This window comes from Oratosquilla oratoria, chromosome 1, assembly GCF_046742065.1.
Source record: "Oratosquilla oratoria isolate Oo_2021 chromosome 1, ASM4674206v1, whole genome shotgun sequence".
Classification (NCBI taxonomy): domain Eukaryota; kingdom Metazoa; phylum Arthropoda; class Malacostraca; order Stomatopoda; family Squillidae; genus Oratosquilla; species Oratosquilla oratoria.
The window spans coordinates 77265712-77288634 of record NC_134777.1 but is presented as its reverse complement, the minus strand read 5'-3'; the positions used below and the strand labels follow the sequence as shown (position 1 = coordinate 77288634).

Sequence of the window (22923 nt, the reverse complement as noted above, 5' to 3'; positions counted from 1 at the left end):
TTTCTACATTTTCTTTGCTTGCCTTTCTGTGTTCATTTTTTCATGGTTCTAAACCACCTTGCTCTGTTCCACCCTATTTGACAACTTTTCCACCCCTGTTCTGTACCTAGCCTGTATATTTCTCACTATCCATTTTCACACATCCAGGGCAATGGGTGAGACGCAGGGATGACCTATCATCCAGGAGGAGCCCAAAAAAAGAGGGAGGGGTGATGAATGGGAGTGGAGTATGTGGGGATGAAATGGGCAGACTTTGGCTACCTCCCTTGTATGGGGGAAAAAGCCGTTAGTATATGTATGTATCCATTCTTGGAACACCAATTTCTCTAACTTTTCAATAGTAATTATACATGTGTACATTCATTCATACACATGAACCACAGGTTGGAACAGATGGTTAGAAATGAGCTCGGCTGTGCAGTGCTTTTCTGATAAGTTCGAAGGAAACACCTAGCTTTGTATATATATTCGGGATAGGGAACTGTTTATCAAGTGACTGAAATAAAAAAATAATTTCACATTAGTGATAAATACACAAAATAGAGAATGATGGAGAAAGACAAAAATGTAGTGAACCAACGAAGAGATAATTGGATGTAAGCAGGGTGGAATCACCATTTGGGGTCATTCTTTCCATGTGTCCAAACCATCCCAATACTTTTTCATCAACCCTATCTCCCAACTCCCTTTCCACCCCTGTTCTCCTCCTCACCCCTTTATTTGTCATATCTAGCCTAGTAACCCTTATCATACTTCTCAGACACCTCATCTCAAACACATTCAAACTCCTCTCTTCCTCTCTCATGTTCCATGTTTCTGCCCTGTGCAGTGTTGTTGGCACAATCACTCCTTCATATAACCTCTTAGCATCCATTCCCAGATGTCTATTTCTCATTACACTTTTTAATCCACTAAGGCATTTACTCGCTTCTCTCAATCTACATTCTACCTCCACCCCCACTCCTCCCTTTCCTGCCACATTTGCACCCAAGTATCTAAAACTATCCACTTCCTCCAGTCTTTCACCCTTAACCCCTTCCATACGGTGCCGCACACGTAGGCGTCATGAGGAGCAAGTGGATTCGCGACGCTGCCATATCGGCGTCTTGATTATATTTATTGTAGTCGCCCCTGTGTTTTTACATTCTCCCAAATGTGCCCTGAATCCCATTCTCTGTGGTTTTCAAAATTCGCGGGTGAAAGAGAGAACAATCGATATAAGCGGTGACTATATTTTATAATGCGAGTATTATTACGACACGTCGTACGGCTGGCATTGGCTGCTGCCCGCGAGATTTAAGTCCCGTAGTGAAGTGGTTAATGCTCACTTCCAGCCTGCTGTCACTGTCTCCCCTTGTACATCTCATCACCTTACTTTTGCCCACATCTTCAGTTTCCTTCTTTCACACACCTTCTCAAACTCTGTCACTAACTTCCTGAATCCCTCCTCTGATCCTGCTACAAGCGCAGTGTCGTCTGCAAACAACAACTGGCTCACCTCCCACTTTTCTCCATTTTCTTTAATCATCTCCAACCCTTGACCCACTACCCTTTCATTCGCCTCTCGCACCACCCCATCCATGTAAAGATTGAACAGCCAGGGCGACATAACACATCCCTGACAAAGTCCCACCAAAGTCTCAAACCATTCACTCTCTCCATTTCTAATCCTAACACAAGCTCTGTTGCTCTCGTAAAAACTCTTGACTGCTCTTAACAGCTTTCCTCCTATCCCATATATCTGTAGTACCTCCCACAGTGCCTTCCTGTCTACCCTGTCATAAGCCTTTTCCAGATCCATAAAAGCCCAAAAAACATCCTTACCTTTTCCTATAGCTTTCTCACATACCTGTTTTACCACTAAAATCTGATCTACACAATCCCTACCTGTCCTAAACCCACACTGTTCCTCCCCACCACAGGGTAGGCAAAAAAAGGAAATGAATATTCAGAGAAATGGTACAGGACAGTAAGAAGGGGTTGGGGGACAGCATAACGGAGGGATAGTCATAGTATAAAAGTGTCATCATTTCTCTATGAACAGAATTTTCCTCTATCACAGACAAAATGATGTGTGGCTCAGGTCCGTAGGGGTGCCCCATATAGACCCTAAAGTATTAACTGCTTGCTACTTTGCCACAATAACATGCATGCTACTTTGCCACAATAACATGCAGCCAATACCCCAGACAGAAACAGAAAATTCTTTCAAAATGTAAATTGGGAAAACTTCTTAAATGAAGAAACAAAGATGGAAGAGAAATGGAATATATTAAAAAAAATTATAAAGAAGGAATTGATCAATACATACCAAAGCAGAAGCAGGAAGGGTATACATTAAGTGCTGGTACAACAAAAAATGTAGTGAGGCTGAAAGAGGAGATAAAGATTGGAAAAATGGAAAAAAGAAAAAAATTGGGTAATGGTAAAGAAAATATTAGTCACACTGATAAAACCAAGATTGGAGTATGCTGCGACACTATGAACACCCAGCACAAAAAAGAATATGAAGAAATTAGAAAGAATCCAAAGAGCAATGACAAAGATGGCACCAACACTTTCTAAATTGACATACAAACAAAGATTGTCCAAACTGGAACTACCAACCCTGGAACAAAGAAGAGAAAGAGATCTACTGACCATTTACAGAATTATGAAAGGGATGGAAGTCCTTGACAGAGAAGATTTATTACATACATACATATACCAAGGCTTTCCCCCCCCCCCCACAAGGGGGGTAGCCAAAAAGAAAAAGGCATAAAAACATTCCCACCCATTCCATCCCAGAATACACTCCACATCCCTCCACCCTCCCTCTTATCTTAGCACCTCCTGAATGACGGGTCATCCCTGCACCTTGTCCACTGCCCTGGGTCAGAAGCAGTGTCACAAGACACAGCACATTAACAGCAAGGCTGCTTCATTAAATTAGTGACCCCCCCCCCACCAATCCTCTTTGTCCCCTCAGTGTTAAAAGAATAGGACATACAAGTACATGCATGTACCAAAGGCTTTTTCCCCCCTTACAAGGGAGGTAGCCAAAAAAAACAAAGGCATAAAATCCACTCCTATCCATTCCATTCCCACATACCCCACTCCCATTCACCCCCATCTCTCTCTCTTACATTGGCTCCTCTTGGATGATAGGTCGTCCCTGCATCTCACCCACTGCCCTGGGTCAGAAGCAGTGTCACAAGACACAGCACATCAACAGCAAGGCTGCTTCATTAAATTAGTGACACCCCCCCCCACCAATCCTCTTTGTCCCCTCATGTAGAAAGAGAGAAGATGGGGAGAAATCCCTTCTTGCTGCATCAAATTATTTTTTCACACCTACTCCCTCACCCCATCTCCCACCCACTCCCTTTCATGCATCACAGCATCATCCATAAACAACCATTCTCCACTCACCACTATCTGTCTTCTCATGTCCTTCCTCAAAAGACATTCCCCCCTTTCCCAATGCCGCTTTTACGCTATCCATTCATCTCATCCTAGGTCACCTCCTCATGTTCACTCCTGCCTTCCACACCTCTTTTACTAATCTTTCTTCACTCGTTCTTTCCATGTGTCCAAACCATCCCAATACTCTTTCATCAACTGTATCTCCCAGCTCCCTTTCCACCCGCGTTCTCCTCCTCACCTTGTTTCTCACTCTATCTAGCCTAGTAACCCTTATCATACTTCTCAGACACCACATCTCAAACACATTCAAACTCCACTATTATGTTCCACGTTTCTTCCCCATACAGTGCTGTTGGCACAATCACTCCTTCATATAATCTCTTAGCATCCATTCCCAAATGTCTTATTTCTCATTACACTTTTTAATCCCCCAAGGCATTTACTCACTTCTCTCAATCTACATTCTACCTCCACCTCAACTCCTGCCTTTCGGACCACATTCACACCCAAGTATCTAAAACTATCCACTTCCTCCCTTAATACTATCAGTCTGCTGCCACTTTCTCCCCTTGTACATCTCATCACCTTTTACCCACATTTATCTTCAACTTCCTTTCACATACCTTCCCAAACTCTGTCACCAACTTCCTCAATCCCTTCTCTGATCCTGTTACAAGCGCAGTGTCATCAGCAAACAACTGGATTATCTCCCACTTTTCTCCATTTCCTTTAACCATCTCCAATCCCCAACCCATTACCTTTACATTTACCTCTCACACCACCCCATCCATGTATATATTGAAATTTATAAATTGAAATGAGAAAGAAAGGGAGAAGAGTACAAGAAGAAGCTGAGAGAGGAGTGGGAGGGAGTGAAGGGTAGAGTAGAGCTAGGAGTAGAGGAGGAATGGGGATAGTTCAAGGAGAGAGTCACAAGGTGTGCAAAGATGGTGTCTGGAACAAGGAGGATGGGAGGAAATAGAAGGAAGGGTAGTGAGTGGTGGGATGAGGAAGCAAAAAAGGTTGTAGAAGAGAAGAATCGAGCTTTCACAGATTGGTTACAAAATAGGAGAGGTACAAAAAAAAAGAAGAGAAGTAAAGCATAAGATAAAGGAGGCAAAGAGGAGAGCAGATGTGAAATGTGGTAAGAGTATGACAGGAAATTTTGAAAGTAATAAAAAAATGTTTGGAAAGAAATTAAGAGGAAGAGGAGGTAAATCAAGTAGAGAAGAAAAGGTGAAAGGTGCAGATAGAGAAATGATAATGGAAGAGAAGGCAGTAAGAGGCAGAGTATTTTAGGGAGATATTAAATGTGAAGGAGGATAGGGAGGGAAAGGTAGTTACACTAAGAAAATAACCTCGATGAGTGCGGAAAATGGAAGAGAAATAAGGAAAAATGAAATGAAGACAGTTGTTAAGATGATGAGAGCAGGTAAAGCACCTGGGTTGAATGGAAGTCATGCAAAATGTTTTGAAAAAAGGAGCTACAGTGATGGTGAACTGGCTGGTGAGGCTATTTAATGTTTGTTTAAGAGAGGGTGTAGTGCTGGAGGACTGGAGGAGTGCCTGTATAGTTCCACTTTACAAGGGAAAAGGGGACAAGTGTGAGTGTAGTAGTTCCAGAGTTTAAGTGTAGTTGGGAAGGCTTATGGGAGAGTTTTGATTGAGAGGATTAGGAGAGGAAGAGAGGGAGTAATTGGTGAGGAAAAGTGTGGGTTTAGGACATGTAGGGGTTGCATAGATGAGATTTTTGTGGTAAGACATATATGTGAAAAACTATAGAAAAAGGTAAGGATGTTTTTTTGGACATTTATGGATTTTGAAAAGGCTTATGACAGGGTAGACAGGAAGGCACTGTGGGAGGTATTGGAGATATATGTGATAGGAGGAAATCATTTAAAAGCAGTGAAGAGTTTTTATGGGACTAGAAGAGCTTGTGTTAGGATTAGAAATGGAGGGAGTGTGTGGTTTGAGGTAAAGGTGGGACTTTGTCAAGGATGTGTTATGTTGCCCAGGCTGTTCATTTTATACATGGATGGGGTGGTGCAAGAGATAATTACAAGGGTAGTGGTTTGGGGATTTGAGATAGTTTAAGAAAATGGAGAGAAGTGGGAGATAAGCCAGTTGTTGTTTGCTGACAACACTGCCCTTGTAGCAGGATCAGAGGAGGGATTGAGGAAGTTAGTGACAGCGTTTGGGAGAGTGTGCAAAAGAAGGAAGTTGAAGATAAATGTGGGTAAAAGTAAGGTGATGAGGTGTACAAGAGGAGAAAGTGGCAGCAGACTGGAAGTGAGTATAAACGGAAAGAGACTGGAGGAAGTGGTTAGTTTTAAGTACTTGGGTGCGAATATGGCAGAGAAGTGAGAAGTGGAGGTGGAAGTAGAATGAAGACTGGGAGAAGCAAGTAAATGCCTTGGGGGATTAAAAAGTGTAATGTGAAATACACATTTGGGAATGGATGCTAAGAAGAGATTTTATGAAGGAGTGATTGTGCCAACAACACTATGGAGCAGAAATGTGGAACATAAGAGAGGAAGAGAGGAGTTTGAATGTATTTGAGATGAGGTGCCTGAGAAATATGATAGGGGTTACTAAGCTGGATAGAGTGAGAAACAAGGAGGTGAAGAGGAGAACAGGGGTGGAAAGAGAGTTGGGAGATAGGGTTGATGAAAGAGTATTGGGATGGTTTGGACACATGGAAAGAATAAGTGAAGAAAGGCTAGTAGAAGAGGTGTGGAAGGCAAAGGTGGAAGGAGTGAACATGAGGGGGCAACCTAGGATGAGATGGATGGATAGGGTAAAAGGGGTGTTGGGAAAGAGAGGAATGCCTATTGAGGAAAGATGGGAGAGGACAGAAGATGGTGAGTGGAGAAGGTTGTGTATAGATGATACTGTGATGCAGGAAAGGGAGTGGGTGGGGATGGGGGTAGAGGAAGTATGTGTGAGAAATAAATTGACACAACCTGAAGGGATTTCTCCCTGTCTTCTCCTTTTCTGCATGAGGGGACGAAGAGGGGGGGATCGCTGATTTAATGAAGCAACCTTTGCTGTGGATGTGCTGTGTCTTGCAACACTGTTTTTGACCCAGGGCAGTGGCCAAGATGCATGAATGACCAGTCATCCAGAAGGTGCCAAGATAAGAGGGATGGGAGTGGAGTATGTAGGGAATGGAATGGGTGGGAGTGGTTTTATGCCTTTGTTTTTTGGCTACCTCCCTTGGAATGGGGAAAAGCCTTTGGTATATTTATTTATGTATGCTAAATGTGAAGGAGGATAGGGAGCAAAAGGTAGTTGCAGTGGAAAGTGCTAAGAAAATGACCGTCATAAGTGAGGAAAATGGAGAAATAAGGAAAGATGAGAAGGCCGTTAAGATGATGAGAGCAGGTAAGGCATCTGGGTTGGATGGATGTCTTGCAGAATGTCTGAAAAAAGGAGCTACAGTGTTGGTGGACTTGCTGGTGAGGCTATTTACTGTTTGTTTAAGAGAGGGTAGAGTGCTGGAGGATTGGAGGAGTGCCTGTATAGTTCCACTTCACAAGGGAAAAGGAGACAAGTGTGAGTATAGTAGTTTCAGAGGGATCAGTTTGTTAAGTGTAGTTGGGAAGGCTTATGGGAGAGTTTTGATTGAAAGGATTAGGAGAGGAAAAGAGGGAGTAATTGGTGAGCAACAGTGTGGGTTTAGGACATTTAGGGGTTGCATGGATCAGATTTTTGTGGTAAGACAGATATGTGAGAAAGCTTTAGGAAAAGGTAAGGATGTTTTTTGGGCCTTTATGGATTTTGAAAAGGCTTATGACAGGGTAGACAGAAAGGCACTGTTGGGGGTATTGCAGATATGGGATAGGAGGAATTTTTTTAAGAGCAGTCAAGCATTTTTATGAGAACAGTAGAGCTTGTGTTAGAATCAGAAATGGAGAGAGTGAGTGGTTTAAGGTAAAGGTGGGACTTCACCAGATATGTGTTATGTAGCCTTGGCTGTTCAATTTATACATAGATGAGTGGGAGTGGATTTTATGCCTTTATGTTTTGGCTACCTCCCTTGTAAGAGGGGAAAATCCTATGGTACATATATGTATGCTAAATTTGAAGGAGGATAGGAAGGGAAAGGTAGTTGCAGTGGGTAGTGCTAAGAAAATGACAGTGATGAGTGAGGAAAATGGATGAGAAATAAGGAAGGATGAGAGCAGGTAAGGCACCTGTGTTGGATGAGTGCATGCAGAATGTAAAAAAAATTAGGTACAGTAATGGTGGACTGGCTGATAAGGTTATTTAATGTTTGTTTAAGAGAGGGTAGAGTGCTGGTGGACTGGAGGAGTGCTTGTATAGTTCCATTTTACAAGGGAAAAAGAACAAGTGTGAGTGTAATAGTTTTAGAGAGATCAGTTTTATTAAGAATAGTTGGAAAGGCTTATGGGAAAGTTTTGATTGAGAGGATTAGGAGAGGAAGAGAGGAAGTAATTAGTAAGGAACAGTGTGGGTTTAGGACATGTAGGGGATGCGTAGATCAGATTTTTTTGTGGTAAGATGGATATGTGAGAAAGCTATAGGAAAAGGTAAGGATGTTTTTTGGGCTTTTATGGAACTGGAAAAGGCTTATGATAGGGTAGACAGGAAGGCACTCTGGGTATTGCAGATATATGAAATAGGAGGAAAGCTTTTAAGAGCAGTCAAGAGTTTTTGCAAGAGTAGTAGAGCTTGTGTTAGAATCAGAAATTTAGAGTGAGTGGTTTGAGGTAAAGGTGGGACTCAACAAGGGATGTGTTGTGTCTCCTTGGCTCTTCAATTTATACATGGATGAACATACAAGTAGATTAGGAAATGTATATTTAAGCTCATTCATAATTGTTTTCTTGCAGGAGATAACGTTGTGGAGGAAGGGTGAGAGAGTGAGACGACCTATTCAGCAGCAGCTGATTGCACAGCAACAGGCATTACAGCAGCTATCATTATCACAACAGCATAAAGTAAGTCAGTATCCACAGCAGCTTAGAATAATTAAATAACATAATGGAATTACAAAATTGACCAGGATCGTTGGGGTGAGTCCAGAACCAAGTGTCAATCCCTCAAGGGTGCACCTACAGATGGAGGTGAGGATGTGGACAGATTTTGAGTGATTAGCAAGGAAGGGACTGGTATTCATTTCCTAGGACCACCACTTATAAGTAACTGTCATTGGTTCCAGCTCAAACATAAAAATTTTAAGAGGCCTTGTGAGCATCAGAAGTAAGGTGTATGACAAAATTATGACACAGAAGATAATGAAAGAAGAGATGGTAGGAGAAAGACAGTGTAATTTTTGTAAGTGATATGATTGTATAGATCAAATGTATACTAACACAGCTTAGAAAATTATAATGGATGCTGATATGAAAAATGTAAGGCAAAACTACAGAAGTCACAAGCAACAAGCATGGATGTTGGGAATTGGGGAACTTGTTAGCCATGGAATTGGAGCTACATGGAACTCACAAACCCACTAGTTGCCAGTTCAATTCTTCTAAGTTTTCTTGAAAATATTCATGCCCCTTTTGCATCAATTACATATTGCATTGATTTTTTACCTGACTTGATATATCACTAACAAATTTTCTGTTCTTTGTTTTAGGAACCACACATGCCTCCACAGGGAGCAGAACCTCCTTCTCCTCAGCAGTCACAGTCACCTATGCATGAAGAAGGGCCAGAGGTTCCACAGCCTACTCCAGCACCTGTTCTTGTGCCAGTTCCTGCACCTGTTTCAGAACCAGTACCAGAACCAGAACCAGAGCCAGCACCAACAGCAGTCCCAGAAGCAGTCCCAGCACCTGTCCCAGCACCTGTCCCAGCACCTGTTCCAGCACCAGTCCTGGAATCACTTCCGGCATCAGTCCCGGAACCAGTCCCGGCACCAATCCCAGAACCAGTCCCAGTACCAGCACCGGTACCCATAGAACAAGAAATGCCTTCATCATCACTGCCTGAACAAGCTCCTGAGGTAGGATCTCTGTCTAAAGAAGTAATGTACTTAGATTTCTGTGCTTGTGCAAAGTATCCCCCCTCTCTCTCTCTCTCTCTCTCTCTCTCTCTCTCTCTCTCTCTCTCTCTCTCTCTCTCTCTCTCTATATATATATAGATATATATATATATATATATATATATATATATACTCTTTATTTCTTATCTTCCTTCTCTCTCTACTCTTCCTCCTTGTCTTTTCTCCATCATTGCTAGATGTTGTGTTGCAATAGGCATTACCAAGAGATGAATGACCTTTTCCATGGAGCACAGTTTGTCCAGGGCAGCCCTACGTTGATGAAATCAGTGTAGCAGTAAGGGCTTGGCCACAAAATATCCTTAATAGTCTACAGATTGGTATCTAGAATAAGGTTATTTGTGAAAAAGTAACAACTAAACAGTTTATGTACTCATGAATTTAAATAAGAAATTTTTTGTTTATAGGAAATTTGTTCAAGGTTGATATCAACTACATTGTTTAACCACAAGGGACTCTTGCAAATTGCAGCAGCTAAATTTTAAATAGTTGGAAATTAAAATTAGTACCTTTTATTTGGGATTGAGCAACAGTTGCATTCCTTCCATAGAAATACTTGTGACTGGGTCCCCTTTCTCCTAACTCCTTTAGCACAGAGGCTTATGTAATATACACAAATTTATATATATTTTTATATATATATATATTTATATATATATATATATATATATATATATATATATATATATATTCATTGTATATATGGGCAGGAGATTTTCTCTCAAGCATGTATGGTTAAACTTAATGGCAAGATTATTATTGCAGAGTTTTTTATCTGCCTTTTCTCTTTCTCTGAGAATCTTTTTCCCTTCCACGGGAAGTTGTCTTATAATGTCACCATATGACATTGTTTTGTCAGTTACTTTGGGCATGGCTTTACCAAAGTGAAAAACTGGCCAGAACACGTTTTCACACTACTTAGTGCTTCATCAGTGGCTAGACTGTGAATATCTGATTGAATTATTGTGTTTATATATTGTTGGTGGTGGTCTGATATTACATTTTGGGGCTTCTGATTGGCTAGTGGGCTGGACTGGGACTCCCAAGCTATTCTACTTCCTCATTGGTCGGCTGTTGTGTGACGTCATCAGTATTGTGCCTTCTTTCAGTGGGCTTAGATCTCCTTACGCTAGGGAGGGCCCCTAAATCCCTAGTTTGTATATTAAGATTGGGAGATGTTTCTTTAATAAAGAGAGCTTCGAGGATAGGTAGCCTTCTATGGTCTTGATTTGTTGCCAGCACTTCTGTGTTTTCTATTAGAGTTTCTTTATTTAAATTTCTTTTGTGAGCAGAGTGATGGTGGTTTCTGGGAGCTCCTGAAGAGAGGTGGTATGATAACTGGCGTGAGAGCTTCATTGTTGTCATGCCAATATAGTTTGAAGGTTGGGATGCACAGTTCCCAAGTTTACACGTGTACCTATATATGACGTCAGTTCTCTGAAGGTCACTTTTACTTTCTCTTATATTATTCTTTAGTAGCAGTTGAGATGTCTTTTTATTTTGATAATATATAATCAGTTGTACTTTAGAGTTTTCTTCTTTAGGTTTAATATTTCTTTTAATAATTTGTTGCATAACCCTTTCATCTTCTTTGTAGGCTGTGGAGAAGAAGGACTTATAGTAAATTTTAATCAGGTTTTTGGCGTTAATGTCCTGTGGGATTTTGTCTGGGTGGCTTTTGTCCTGTGGGATTTTGTCTGGGTGGCTTTTGTCCTGGTACCATTTGTCTAAAGTTCTTTTTGTGATTCGCTCTATATCCTTATTGGCGAATCCATTATTCATAAGGGTCTGAGAAGCTCTTTCTAACTCATTATGTACTGTTTCCCAATTATTACAGTGACTAAGAGCGATATAGAGCGAATCACAAAAAGAACTTTAGACAAATGGTACCAGGACAAAAGCCACCCAGACAAAATCCCACAGGACAAAAGCCACCCAGACAAAATCCCACAGGACATTAACGCCAAAAACCTGATTAAAATTTACTATAAGTCCTTCTTCTCCACAGCCTACAAAGAAGATGAAAGGGTTATGCAACAAATTATTAAAAGAAATATTAAACCTAAAGAAGAAAACTCTAAAGTACAACTGATTATATATTATCAAAATAAAAAGACATCTCAACTGCTACTAAAGAATAATATAAGAGAAAGTAAAAGTGACCTTCAGAGAACTCACGTCATATATAGGTACACGTGTAAACTTGGGAACTGTGCATCCCAACCTTCAAACTATATTGGCATGACAACAATGAAGCTCTCACGCCGGTTATCATACCACCTCTCTTCAGGAGCTCCCAGAAACCACCATCACTCTGCTCACAAAAGAAATTTAAATAAAGAAACTCTAATAGAAAACACAGAAGTGCTGGCAACAAATCAAGACCATAGAAGGCTACCTATCCTCGAAGCTCTCTTTATTAAAGAAACATCTCCCAATCTTAATATACAAACTAGGGATTTAGAAGCCCTCCCTAGCGTAAGGAGATCTAAGCCCACTGAAAGAAGGCACAATACTGATGGCGTCACACAACAGCCGACCAATGAGGAAGTAGAATAGCTTGGGAGTCCCAGTCCAGCCCACTAGCCAATCAGAAGCCCCAAAATGTAATATCAGACCACCACCAACAATATATAAACACAATAATTCAATCAGATATTCACAGTCTAGCCACTGATGAAGCACTAAGTAGTGTGAAAACGTGTTCTGGCCAGTTTTTCACTTTGGTAAAGCCATGCCCAAAGTAACTGACAAAACAATGTCATATGGTGACATTATAAGACAACTTCCCGTGGAAGGGAAAAAGATTCTCAGAGAAAGAGAAAAGGCAGATAAAAAACTCTGCAATAATAATATATATATATATATATATATATATATATATATATATATATATATGTATGTATACATATAATTATAAAATACATATTATGATATATTATAATATACATATAATTCCTAATATATGTATATATATATATATATATATATATATATACAGGAGGAAAGCTTCTAGGAGCTGTCAAGAGTTTTTATGAGAGTAGTAGAGCATGTGTCAGGATAAGAAGTGGAGAGAGTGAGTGGTTTGAGGTAAAGGTGGGACTTCATCAGGGATGCGTTATGTCGCCCTGGCTGTTCAACTTGTACATGGATGGGGTGGTGCAAGAGGTAAATGCAAGGGTGGTAGGTCAGGGATTGGAGATGGTTAAAGAAAATGGAGAAAAGTGGGAGGCGAGCCAGTTGTTGTTTGCGGACGACACTGCGCTTGTGGCAGGATCGGAGGAGGGATTGAGGAAGTTGGTGACAAAGTTTGGGAGTGTGTGTGATAGAAGAAAGCTGAAGATAAATGTGGGTAAAAGTAAGGTGATGAGATGTTCAAGGGGTGAAAGTGGCAGTAGACTGGAAATAAGCATCAACCATTTCCGTACGGTGACGCCTATGTAGGTGGCATGAGGAGCAAGTGGGTACTCGATGATGCTGACGTCAACATCTTGATTATATTTATTGTAGTCGTACCTACGTAACATCCATTCTCTCTAAACTGGCTTCATCATATTTTCTATGGTTATCAAAATACACGGGTGAAAGAGAACAAACGATTGAGCACTGACTTTATTTTTTATAATGCGATTATTATGACGCAACATTGCACGTCGGGCAGCTAATGCTGCCAGACGTGCGATGTGCCCTGGAGTGAAGAGGTTAAGGAAGAGCGACTGGAGGAAGTGGATAGTTTTAGATACTTGGGTGTGAATGTGGCAGGAAAGGGAGGAGTGGCGGTGGAGGTAGAATGTAGATTGAGAGAAGCGAGTAAATGCCTTGGTGGATTAAAAAGTGTAATGAGGAATAGACATTTGGGAATGGATGGTATGAGGAGATTGTATGAAGGAGTGATTGTGCCAACAGCACTGTATGGGGCAGAAACATGGAACATAAGAGAGGAAGAGAGAAGGAGTTTGAATGTGTTTGAGATGAGGTGTCTGAGAAGTATGATGGGGGTTACTAGGCTAGATAGAGTGAGAAATGAGGAGGTGAGGATGAGAACAGGGGTGGAAAGGGAGCTGGGAGATAGGGTTGATGAAAGAGTATAAGGATGGTTTGGACACATGGAAAGAATGAGTGAAGAAAGACTGGCAAAAGAGGTATGGAAGGCAGATGTGGAGGGAGTGAACATGAGGTGACGTCTTAGGATGAGATGGATGGATGGGGTGAAGGGGGCTTTGGGGAAGAGGGGAATGTCTGTTGAGGAAGGACGGGAGAGGACAGAAGACGGGTGAATGGAGAATGGTTGTATATGGATGATGTTGTGATACATAAGTTGGAATGGGTGGGGGGATGGGGTTGAGGTCGTATGTGTGAGCAAAATTTGACGCAGCCTGAAGGGATTTCTTTCCGTCTTCCCTTTTTATGCATGGGGGGACTGAGAGGGGGGGGTCACCGATTTAATGAAGCGGCCTTGCTGTGGATGTGCTGTGACTTGCGACACTGCCTCTGACCCAGGGTGGTGGACAGGGTGTGGGGTTGGCCTGTCGTCCAGGAGGTGCTAGGATGGGAGGGAGGGTGGAGGGGAGTGGAGTGTGTTTGGGGGTGGAATGGGTGGGAATGATTTCATGCCTTTTTCTTTTTGGCTACCTCCCTTGTAAGGGGGAAAAGCCTGGGTATATATATATGTATATGTATGTGTGTATATATATATATATATATATATCTTTAATAATATTTAATATAACATATATATATATATATATATATATATACAGTGGTACCTCTACTTACGAAATTAATTCGTTCTGGAAATCGTTTCGTAACGTGAAAATTTCGTAAGTAGAAACGCTTTTTACCCTATAAATGCCCTAATCGGTTCCAAGCCCCTTAAAAATCGGACATAAATTTTTTATAGATTACAAAAATGGATCAAAACCTGTAACAAATACGTTAGAATTAAATTACTGCACAATAAACATAAAAATGAGAGTTGTACATAATGTAAAGAATATTTTTTTTCTTTCTTTTTTGCATTAATTTTTCTCTTGTTTTAACTGCTATCGTTGTCACATTTCGCCGCCTTCGGTTCAGGTTCACTCTCAGCAGTGGTTTTTGCCTGACGTTTTGTAAAGAACCGATCCAAGGTCGTTTGCTTTTGTCGGCTTTTAACAATCTTTCGAAAATGTGCAAGGCAAACATCATCATAGTGAGCGATAGCCCGACTAGTGAACACTTTTTCTGGGTGATTCTTTTCAACAAATTCCGAAACTTCATAGAATTTTCCTAAAATGTCTTTTATTCGGGCTGTCGGAATAATGGCTGCCTCCTCTTCGTCTTTACTGAACTCCTCCTGCACTGCCGTGTGTTGCATCGCCTCCAACTCCCTCAGCTCCTCCGTCGAAAGCTCCTCGTGGTGCTCCTGAATCAACTCGTCAATGTCCTCGTCATTCACCTCAAGCCCCATGCACTTTCCCAGCGAAACAATTTCGTCAACTTCAGGCTCAACTTTACCCTCCAACTCCACCTCGAACCCCTCAAAATCTCGTGGGGCAACAGCATCGGGCCACAGCTTTCTCCAAGCCGCATTAAGGGTATGCCTGGTCACCTCCTGCCAAGCCATGACGATTATCTTGAGGCAAACAACAATATCGAAGTGCTGCTTCCAAAACTCACGAAGGGTAAGCTGGGTGTTTTCAGTGATGTCGAAACACCTCTTGAACAAGTGTTTCGTGTAGAGTTTCTTGAAGTTCGAAATGACTTGTTGGTCCATGGGCTGGAGGATAGAGGTGGTGTTAGGTGGGAGGTACAGCACCTTAATAAATGAGAACTCCTCCAGGATATCATCTTCGAGGCCGGGCGGGTGGGCAGGTGCATTATCGAGAATGAGGAGGCACTTGATGGGGAGATTGTTCTCCTCTAGGTACCTCTTAACAGCAGGGCCAAAAACCAAATTGACCCACTCAACAAAAAATTGTCTGGTAACCCAGGCCTTGGCATTGGCCCTCCATAGCACCTGAAGTTTTTCTTTTAATATTTTGTGGGCCTTAAATGCTCTGGGATTTTCGGAGTGGTACACCAGCAGGGGCTTGATTTTACAATCCCCACTGGCATTGGCACAAAGGGCAAGTGTAAGGCGGTCCTTCATGGGCTTGTGGCCTGGCATTTTTTTTCTCTTCTACTGTGATGAAGGTACGGCGAGGCATCTTTTTCCAAAAAAGGCCAGTCTCGTCACAATTAAAAACTTGCTGTGCAACGTAGCCTTCATTGATCACCAATTGTTCAAATTTTCGCACAAATTCGTCGGCCGCTTTCTGGTCGGCGCTAGATGCCTCACCATGCCAACAACAGAGTGAATTCCAGTCCTCCTTTTGAACTTCTCGAACCACCCACGCGATGCCTTAAACTCCTGGTGTGGTTCTTGCGCCGAAGTCCCCTCGCCTGCATCCATCTTTACGAGGTCATTAAAGATGGCGGTCGCCTTTTCGCAAATTATGGTCTCGGTCACTGTGTCCCCAGCTATCTCTCTCTCATTTATCCACACGAGTAACAACCTCTCCATCTCATTGTTCACTGCCGACATCCTCTTCGAAATGACACATGAGAGGCCTTTGGAAGGAGTCGTAGCTTTTAGGGCTTCCTTTTGTTTTAATATCGTGCCGATCGTAGATGGATTACGGCCATATTCTTTGGCGAGATCAACCAAACGAATCCCTTTTTTGTACTTTTCTATTATCTCTTGCTTTGTTTGTATGGAGAAAACAACTCTCTTCTTCTCACCACTTTTCTCCATCACTTTCTTGGGGCCCATAGTGAATAAAAGTTAATACACACACGTGAAGTTGCAATAAACACTAACAAAAGCTGACGAAAAACGGTCCGAACACTTCGTGCTTTACTGAATTTCGCTAGTGTGAGACTGAGGCTTCGGTGATCCTCGTGGGCCGACGGTAAAACGAAGAGGATTCGGGGTATACGCACATACACACAGAGGTCCCTCCTAGCCAATGGGATGCCAGGAAGATGCTGGGCAATAGCCAATGGCAGAGCAGCTCGGACGCGCCACTTTCAAACCAAGATACAGGATGCTACAAGTATGTTTACGTTTGGTGGACTCTGGGAGCTGTGAGTAGCAGCGCGTATTTTGAAATTTTCGCCTTTCGTATCCTGAAATTTCTTTCATAACAGGCAATATTTTTCCGAAGAAGTGTTTCGTAACCTAAATATTTCATATGTAGATCCTTTCGTAAGTAGAGGTACCACTGTATATACATACATACATACACCCCATCTGGGGTATTGGCTGCATGTTATGGCAAAGTAGCATGCATGCAGTTGATACTTAAGGGTCTATATGGGGCGCCCCTACAGACCATAGCCACACATCATTTTGTCTGTGATAGAGGATAACTCTGCTTACAGAGAAATGATGAAACTTTTAACATACTGCTACTGTCCCTCCATTATGCTGTCTCCCAACCCCTTGTTGCTGTCCTGTACCATTTCTCTGAATTTCATTTCCTTGTTTCGCCTACCCTGTGGTGGGGGGAAAAGAATACTGCCACCAAGTATTTCCACTTGGATCGTAAGAGGCGAGAAAAACGGGACGGGGATTGGGACCAGGCATCCTTCTCCCTGTAGCCCCACAGGGGACATTCCTAAAAAAAGTAAAGGTATAAGAGGGTCTAGGTCTAGGGATGTGTTATGTCGCCCTGGCTGTTCAACTTATACATGGATGGGGTGGTGTGAGAGGTAAATGCAAAGGTGGTGGGTCATGGATTGGAGATGTTTAAAGAAAATGGAGAAAAGTGGGAAATGAGCCAGTTGCTGTTTGCAGACGACACTTCGCTTGTAGCAGGATCAGAGGAGGGATTGAGGAAGTTGGTGACAGAGTTTCGGAGAGTGCGTGAAAGAAGAAAGTTGAAGATAAATGGGTAAAAGTAAGGTGATGAGATGTACAAGGGGTGAAAGTGGCAGCAGACTGGAAATGAGCATTAAGGGAGAGCGACTGGAGGAAGTGGATAGTTTTAGATACTTGGGTGCGAATGTGGCAGGAAAGGAAGGAGTGGAGGTGGAGGTAGAATGTAGATTGAGTGAAGCGAGTAAATGCCTTGGTGGATTAAAAAGTGTAATGAGGAATAGACATTTGGGAATGGATGCTAAAAGAAGATTGTATGAAGGAGTGATTGTGCAAACAGCACTGTATGGGGCAGAAACCAGAAACATAAGAAAGGAAGAGAGAAGGAGTTTGAATGTGTTTGAGATGAGGTGTCTGAGAAGTATGATAGGGGTTACTAGGCTAGATAGAGTGAGAAATGAGGAGGTGAGGATGAGAACAGGGGTGGTAAGGGAGTTGGGAGATAGGATTGATGAAAGACTATTGAGATGGTTTGGACACATGCTTCTGACCCAGTGTAGTGGACAAGATGCAGGGATGACCCGTCATCCTGGAGCCAAGGTAAGAGGGTGGAGGGGGAGTAGATCATGTTGGGGATGGAATGGGTGGGAGTGGTTTTTATGCCTTTGTTTTTTTGGCTACCCCTGTAAGGGAGAAAAAGCCTTTGGTACATGTATGTATGCATTTATTATTATTATTGTTATAATTTTTTAAAGGTGCAAGTGGTTTGCAAGGTGAGAGAGGCCAAGAGAAGAACTTGTTTGAAGTGAAGTAGATGTTGGATAATTTTGATGATGATATGATTTAACATCACAACCCCTCACCCCATTGGAAGGCTAGGATGGTGCCCTTCACAGAGGACTTTTTGGAAGGAAGTAAAAATAGTACAAAGAAATGGGAGTCAAGTAGAAAATATATTGTGTTGTCTGGAAATTGTTATCCTGGGGCATTGTACTATGAGGTGAGGAGAACAATAAGGCTCTCCTGCTGCACAAGGGGATGAAAAATTAGTAACTGACACTTGTTATTGGATGAGTCCATATGTCACTCAAGGAAGAAATATTGTGTTGTTTTATGGGTATAATGCAGGGCAGTGTAGGATGATTTGTCATGTGTCCTTTGTGTAATGGTTGCATCCAAGGCAGTTTGATTCTATGGCTAGGCCTGTTCAGTGTTGATACTGTTTTAGAGCTGGATGGTGTCCTAAATGCAATTTTCTGTGGAAGATTAGGAGAGGAACAGGAGTGATTTGGGAAGAGTAGTGTGGATTTAGGAGGGTGTTTATATGAAGCTCCCATGGTAGATACAGTATGTGGGAAGTACTTAACAGAATGTAAGTATATCATTAATTTTCATGGATTTCAAGAAGGCATATGATAGTTGATAAACTTTGTGGAATGTGTTACAGATATATGGAATAAGGGAAATATAGTAAAGGTAGTCAACATTTTTTATGCAAATAGTCAGGCATGTATGAATGTCTGAAATAGGTGTATGTGTGGAGGTGTATTAAGCATTTGTGATATATAGTGGCATGGGTACAATTTCTCCTTCATACCAGTTTAATCTGATTATTATTATTTGTGTAAAGGTTGGGTTATTGTAATGCTCATTATATTTGATGTATTTACATTCAAGTCCCGAAGGGATTTCTCCCTGTCCTCTCCTTATATGCAAGGGGGGGTCGCCGATTAAATGAAGCGGCCTTGCTGTGGATGTGCTGTGTCTTGCAACACTGCTTCTGACCCAGGGGGGTGGGCAAGGTGCAGGGATGACCCGTCATCCAGGAGGTGCTCAGATGAGAGGGAGGGTGGGAGGGGTGTGGAGTGTATTTAGGGATGAAATGGGTGGGAGTGTTTTTATGCCTTTCCCTTTTTGTCTACCTCCCTTGAAAGGGGGAAAAAGCCTTGGTATATGTATGTATATGTATTTACATTCAAACTTATTAGTTATACCCTGCTTCCTACAGACCAACTTGCCTGTAGAGGAAGTTCCGCCTCCAAAGCTTCCAAGCCCTCCAACGGAACCACCAAATAGTATTGACTCCCCAGAAGAAGAGTTCATGGAAGCAGACGGTGGGTCTCCTGTGGAAAAGGAAGAGGAAGAAGAGGATCAGATGGAAGTTGGGGACAGAAGGTCATCGGCAGTGGCTGGGCAGGAGCAAGCAGAGCCTGTGGCTGTGGCGCAGTAGTACTTGCTCTGCCCCCACTGACCTGTTGTTTCATCCAAGAGCCACCTGTCCTGAGACTAAGACTCCTCATGGAGGCCCATTGCTGATTTAGTGACAGGAAAGTCTACTTTCTGCTTCTGTTCTTTCTCAACTTGCTTTTGCACCAAAACAGAATACACATGAGTTGATGCAAATAATTCTTGCAAGATGCTACTGTATTTGCCCCATTATATAACTAAATTAGCCAGACTCAGTAGGCTTTTTATTGTATGATTAGAAAGAGTTGATATTTGATCAAGAGAATTTACCAGTGAGAGTTTTCAGTTTATTTAAATCCAATAAAATGAAGAGTTACACAACATTCCTCAGGCAAGCTTGAAATATTGTGATATAGAAAATCATGTGAGACCGGTATAAGCTTTACACAAGTTTTGATCATTAGGACTAATAAACCACCGTAATGACAGTTCCTTCAAAGTCTCGCTAAAATGTTAAATGCTCAAAGTGAGATGAAGTTCTAAAGACGGGAGTTGTTAAGTTTTCAAAACAAGAGGAGTTGGCATATCATTATGTTGCATCAACCTTGCTATTGCAAAAGTGTCCATGGTGGAAAACTTAGCTTTCAGTTACTTGAGTTTTCACTACTAATCCATATTCACCAGAACCAGAACCTTGATATCATCAGCACCTCATAAATAAACCTTGTACAACATACACATGACTAGTTGATATCACCGAGGAGAAAGTTATATTTTCCAGCATGTTTATCTTTTGCTTACCCTATGTTACATTTGTCATGTTGTTGTCTTAGCTTTCTTTTTATTTTTCTTGATATCTTTCCTCTCTTCTCTTTTCCACTTTTGTACACTTCTGTTGTAGTCATTCCATTGTGTTGAAAGTGCAGGTTTGTAATTTGGAAAAGGCCTTGTTGCTGTGTCTGGCACTACAAGTTGGGCTGGTGCAGAGAGAAAGTGGAGGTTTGCATGGAGGAGGAGGTAAAGTTAGAGAAGTGCCACTGACACAAATAGGGTTGGTCTGGTCTAGTTTGGCCTGGCTTGTGGTATTGCTTTGGATTTTCTGTACTGCATTTTTCCAGGAAGTAGCCACCTCTCGTAATTCGTCATGGTAACGGTGGAAATCTATATCCTGTTGTATATGATCTGATATCTTTTGTTTTGCTCTATAGTAAGTAAGATGTTAACTGAGGTGTGTGTGAAAAAAACAATAGAAATCATTGTTACAAGACTTTGATATGGTTTATTGTCAACTAATAATGGACTAGTGGTTTGTGTCGTCTATATGGTCACACATTGCATACTTCCCTTCACTAGTTTTCCTCACAGTTTTTATTCAGTCTTGTACAAAGTATATGGTATTGTGAGAAGAGCTTGCTAACACAATCAAAGTGCAGCAATGTGACCCAGATTCTACTGTGATGTCCTTTTTCAAGACATTTGTTACTGGAATAGTGACCTTGTCATGCAAACTGTATGTTAGGGTAACAGACAAAAAAGTATAGCTGATATTTTATATATATTAATAATTATATTCTTTCATTGGATTTGTTTTGCCATATTGATTAAAGTTATAGGGTGGCAAATATGAAGTTGTATATGATTGATGAACCTATTTTATGTAAGAACTTTTGTTAAGTACTTTATGGTAATCCAACCCAGAAACTGTCAAAGTGCTTATTTTCTTTGGCCTCTTTCCCACTTCTCCTGTTAAGTGTCACAGCATGCAGCCAGGGCGCGACACCACACTGGTCCAAGCCATGTCATGTGGCCAGGGCATGACCCTACACTGGCCTAGGACTAAGTGCCAGAGGGAAGGGGACATAAAGTAACACAGCCCCAGGGATTTCTAATACAAATCTGAAGTGTGGTGAGGTGCTGTGTGGGCTCTGTATAATGAGGGTACTGGCGCTTTGTACAAAGATTGTATTATAATTGTTGTAATGACCTGCCTGTGTACCCTTTCATCAATACTGCTGTATCACGTTTAAATCTAAGATGTGTTTTTTTTTTTTTTTGTTTTTTTTTCTTTTCTTTTTCTTTTCTTTGATTATGGCACCTCCAATTTGATGCATAATGGCCCCATTCAGTGCCCCCACTTCCCCTTTTCCTTATTCGCTGTATATACACTGCAAACCTTTTTGGACCAGGGGGCCTGGCTAGTCAAAGGCAAACAAGCAAGAGAGACAAGAGTGTTCACATTCTTGTCCATTTGTTTCCAGTCAACTTGATCGGTAAGGTGATTTCCGTCCTGTCATAACATAAGCATTTCTCCCTGTGGGCACTTCTTTTCCACCCTTGCCCTAATCTGTACTATAGTTGATGTCTGCTGCAGTATTTAACAATTCATATTTTTAGTACTCAGGCATTTTTTAATGTGACTGCTTTGTTTCAGTCAAATTTGTGCAAGCATATGTACATGATGTCTGAACTCATGATTTTCATAAGATATCTTTTCATTTGTTATTTTTGCTTTGTTAATTGTTTTGGATTTTAGTTACCAGTAGAATAATGTGTGAAAAATCTATTTTTTGAAATTTTGGGAGACCAACTGTCAATCTTTCTCTTCCTTTTACTGTAGGTTTACATCTTGATTTAAGGAAGTGTTTATGCCTTTGCTATGATGAATTCAATTAAGTAGACCTATTTGACCCTGGTAGCCCAGTTTCTCTCTTGCAAATTTTTGGTGCAGTTTTGTTTGATATCTTCTTTTTTCTGAGATCTCCTCTGCTTTAGTTAGTGATTCCAGCGAGATGTTGCTATGGTGACGAGCACAGGGACGACTGGAGCAACACCAAATATCGTTGCCATTGTAGAAAGACCACAACTTTTGCACATGGCAACCCTGTCTTGATACAATTTGATATTTACACATTCATGAGCTGTATCTGTATAAAAAGCCTGTATAGTTTCATTCAACTGGATGAAAAATAAATTCATATGAACACTATTGGATGTTTTTTATATACAAATTCACAACTAATGAAAGCTCCATTAGTTGTATTTTTGTTTTTGTGTAGTACAAGCAGCATTAAAAAGTTTATGCTGCATTCTTTTGCATTTTCAACCTTAAGCACTTGGCATTGGCTGTTAAGTCATGGAAAGTTTTAACTCTAACAAATTAGTTCCTGTAGACATAAAAGTAAGCACACCTTTCTCAGCCTGCAGCACTCCAGCCTAGGATCTATTTCTGGACTATCTTCAACCCACTCTCATTTTTGCATTCACCTTCTGTCATTTCATCCTAATAGATGTAGGTGTAAGTTTTCAGCAGGACAGGAGACTAATATTTTTCCACTTATCTGTCTGATCATGTGTTATGTAAGTACATCTTTGTTTTTTAGTTTCTAAGATTTGCAGAGGGACCAACAAGAAATATCTGCAAGTTCTGGTTCTGCTAGAAGAATGTCAGAATCATCTT

The 22923-nt window shown here is 41.4% G+C and overlaps 1 protein-coding gene across 3 annotated transcripts in view; it reads left to right on the top strand.

Moving 5' to 3' along the window:
* Positions 1-22452, top strand: part of Vps26 (vacuolar protein sorting 26) — a 161998-nt gene extending 139546 nt beyond the window's left edge. For all 3 annotated transcript variants that reach the window (XM_076212332.1, XM_076212288.1, XM_076212239.1), the window contains 3 exons: positions 8262-8369; positions 9014-9382; positions 19288-22452. In XM_076212332.1, coding sequence (XP_076068447.1) covers positions 8262-8369; positions 9014-9382; positions 19288-19509 — 699 coding nt within the window. In that variant the 3' untranslated portion in view covers positions 19510-22452. The remainder of the gene's footprint in view (positions 1-8261; positions 8370-9013; positions 9383-19287) is intronic.
* Positions 22453-22923: the final 471 nt, after the last annotated feature.